At 52.8% G+C, this 2866-nt stretch overlaps 3 protein-coding genes across 3 annotated transcripts in view; 1 reads left to right on the top strand and 2 right to left on the bottom strand.

The window, feature by feature from the left end:
* Positions 1-460, bottom strand: part of PPTG_00732 (hypothetical protein) — a gene marked incomplete at both ends in the record, with an annotated part of 2875 nt that extends 2415 nt beyond the window's left edge. The window contains one exon of the mRNA XM_008892187.1: positions 408-460. Coding sequence (XP_008890435.1) covers positions 408-460 — 53 coding nt within the window. The remainder of the gene's footprint in view (positions 1-407) is intronic.
* A 13-nt stretch (positions 461-473) lies between these two features.
* On the top strand, positions 474-2353 carry PPTG_00731 (hypothetical protein). The gene has a single exon (XM_008892186.1). The coding sequence runs from the start codon at positions 515-517 to the stop codon at positions 2036-2038; it is 1524 nt and encodes a 507-aa protein (XP_008890434.1). The 5' UTR covers positions 474-514; the 3' UTR covers positions 2039-2353.
* Positions 2088-2866, bottom strand: part of PPTG_20788 (hypothetical protein) — a gene marked incomplete at its 5' end in the record, with an annotated part of 4517 nt that continues 3738 nt past the window's right edge. The window contains one exon of the mRNA XM_008892987.1: positions 2088-2838. Coding sequence (XP_008891235.1) covers positions 2117-2838 — 722 coding nt within the window. The 3' untranslated portion in view covers positions 2088-2116. The remainder of the gene's footprint in view (positions 2839-2866) is intronic.

The following is a 2866-nucleotide window of genomic DNA, read 5'->3' as shown; positions in this document are numbered from 1 at the left end:
TCATTGCGCATTAGTTTACTCTTTCTGGCGAGGCCTTCCTTTGGCAGCTTTGATACTGGAGTTATCGAAAGTGCATGCACATATTCTATGGATTTTCATTTTTAGTATGTTGCTGATAAAAATGATGGTAGCATTTGAACATTCCGGATCCGTTGACATGTCTGACGTATCAGACGTATAATGGTCAACCCAACATTTGTTTTTATCTGTAAAGTAACCTCAGATTCTAAGTCAGTGCACCGAGGCTGCTACTTAGATGACCAATGCACTACTACATTTATTAGGCACAACAACCGCAAAGGCAAACAGCATGTACAATTGGGCTTGCCTGACAATGCTCAAGAGAAAAAAGATGCTGATGGATACCGCGTAAAAAATAGTCAAATGGGTGAAATATGCGAGCGTACACTAAAATGGGACACTTTCGCAAAAATGGGTCCTTGTGCGGAATGTTCAACATCCTTCACTACTTACAAATTTGCCTCGCCAAGCTCAAGCGCAGCCCTTGTTCGCCATGCTGTCGTCCAAGATCCACCGCTCCGTATTACCGGCCGCCTCGCGCCGCTTCTTCCACTCTGAGGTGCACAACAAGGAGCTTATTCAGTCGACAGGTTTCATCAATGGCAAGTGGGTCGAGGCTCACTCCAACAAGCACTTCGCCGTCATCGATCCTTCCACCGACAAGGAGATTGCGCGCGTCGCCAACATGGGCTGCGTCGAGACCAACGAGGCCATTGCAGCGGCGTTGGCAGCCCAGAAGAAATGGCGCAAAACTACACCCGCGGCTCGCTCCGGGCTGCTCAAGAAGTGGCACGCCGCCATCGTGGCCAACACTGATGATCTAGCCACCATCGCCTCCGTGGAGAGCGGTAAGCCACTACCTGAAGCCAAGGGCGAAGTGGCCTACGCTGCCGGCTTCATCGACTTCTACGCGCACGAGATCATGCACTCGAATGGCTTTTTGCCTTCCCCATCGGCACCCGACCACAAGATCATGGCCATCAAGGAGCCTGTGGGCGTATGCGGCATCATCACGCCCTGGAACTTTCCCCTGGCCATGATCACTCGGAAGCTAGGCCCATCTCTGGCAGCCGGTTGCACGGCTGTGGTGAAGCCAGCAGCCGAGACGCCACTATCCGCCTTAGCACTGGCCAAATTGGCCGAAGACGTCGGTATCCCGGCCGGTGTCATCAACGTGGTGCCGTCCCCCAATGACAAGGCTGCCGAGGTTGGTGGAGCTTTAACCAGCAGTCACGATGTCCGCAAGATCTCGTTCACGGGCTCCACTCGAGTCGGCAAGCTGCTGATGGAGCAGTCGGCCGAGACGGTGAAGCGCGTGTCGCTCGAGCTCGGCGGCAACGCCCCGTTCATTGTGTTCGAAGACGCCGACCTCGACAAGGCTCTGGATGGACTGATGGCGTCAAAGTTCCGCAATACTGGCCAGACGTGTGTGTGCAGCAACCGCATCTTCATCCACGCCGACATCTACGACGAATTCGCGGCCAAGCTCGTAGAACGTGTCAAGAAGCTCAAGATGGGCCCACCTCGTGAGGAAGGCGTGAAGCTTGGGCCCCTGATTGGTCCCAACGCCTTCTTGAAGACGTCGGAACTGGTGGAAGATGCCGTCACGAACGGAGCGACGGCTCTTGTTGGTGGCAAGCGCAGCGACATCGGACGCAACTTCTACGAGGCCACTGTGCTGGCCCACGTTGATAACACGATGCGTGTCTGGAGCGAGGAAATCTTCGGGCCTGTTGTGCCGCTGTTCAAGTTCTCAACCGAAGAAGAGGTGATCGAGATGGCCAACGGAACGGAGGCCGGCCTTGCAGGTTACTTCTTCTCGCAGAACTTGTCTCGCACGTGGCGTGTTGCTACTGCTTTGGATTGCGGTATGATTGGTGTGAACACGGGCGCCATCTCGAACGTACAGGCCCCATTCGGTGGCGTCAAACAGTCTGGATTGGGACGTGAAGGCTCGTTCATGGGTCTGGAGGAGTATCAGGAGACGAAGATGGTCTGCGTGGGTGGACTGGACTAAGCTACCATTGTCATACTTGCTAGGATTTGTGAGTAGTTGTACTGCTGAATAAAGTTAGCAGTTTTAGTGTATTTGGTTCTAGCTGTCTGGCTTTGACCATGTAGTCTCGCCAGTCACGGGGTTGTAGTAGTATGTAGTACCGTTGCTGTCCTGCATCTCTTGCCATTGACTTGCTGCTATTGACGGTTGGCTCCAGCTTGTCTCTCCTGTTTCCTGGTTGTAGTAGTACATGGCGCCACTGCTTTCGTCTCGGTACTCAATCCAAGTGCTTGGAGTTAGATCAGAGGTAGCCTGAATAATGCCATTGCTCGAGCTTGCAGATAACCTCTCTTCTTCCTCTCTTGCCTTTCGTTCAGTCACTACTTGGCTCTGTTCGCGGATAAAAATCTGCTGGACGATCGCATCAGCTTTTACCCAGTCCTTCTCGGTGATGGCTGCTTCCAGCCAGCTCATATGCTGGTCTCGTGATGAATATGGCACTGGAGACTCACGAAGTTGCTTCACTTGGGTGAACAAAGCCAAGGATATTTGATCTTCCGTGTCGGAAGTGTCGCGAGCACTGCGAGGTGAAAGAGACCACCTCGATTCTCCTGTTACTTCGTTGTAGTAGTAGGTGTTTTGAGTCTCTCGATCAACAAGTTCGACCCATTTTTTGCCAAGAATGCGTGACTTTGACGATCGAGTTGTGAGAGAGCTGCTGCCATCGTCATTGACCTTTTCATGAGCCATCTCGAACCATTTACGAGCCGAAGAACTGGCACTGCGTCCGCTGGCGAACGCTTCGTAGCTGACGTCAAAGTCTTCAGGTTTTTCCCATCGGTATTCGTT

Source organism: Phytophthora parasitica (genome assembly GCF_000247585.1).
Source record: "Phytophthora parasitica INRA-310 unplaced genomic scaffold supercont2.1, whole genome shotgun sequence".
Classification (NCBI taxonomy): Eukaryota; Oomycota; class Peronosporomycetes; order Peronosporales; family Peronosporaceae; genus Phytophthora; species Phytophthora nicotianae.
Note: the sequence above shows the minus strand (reverse complement) of the source record. Positions and strands in the feature narration are given on the sequence as shown.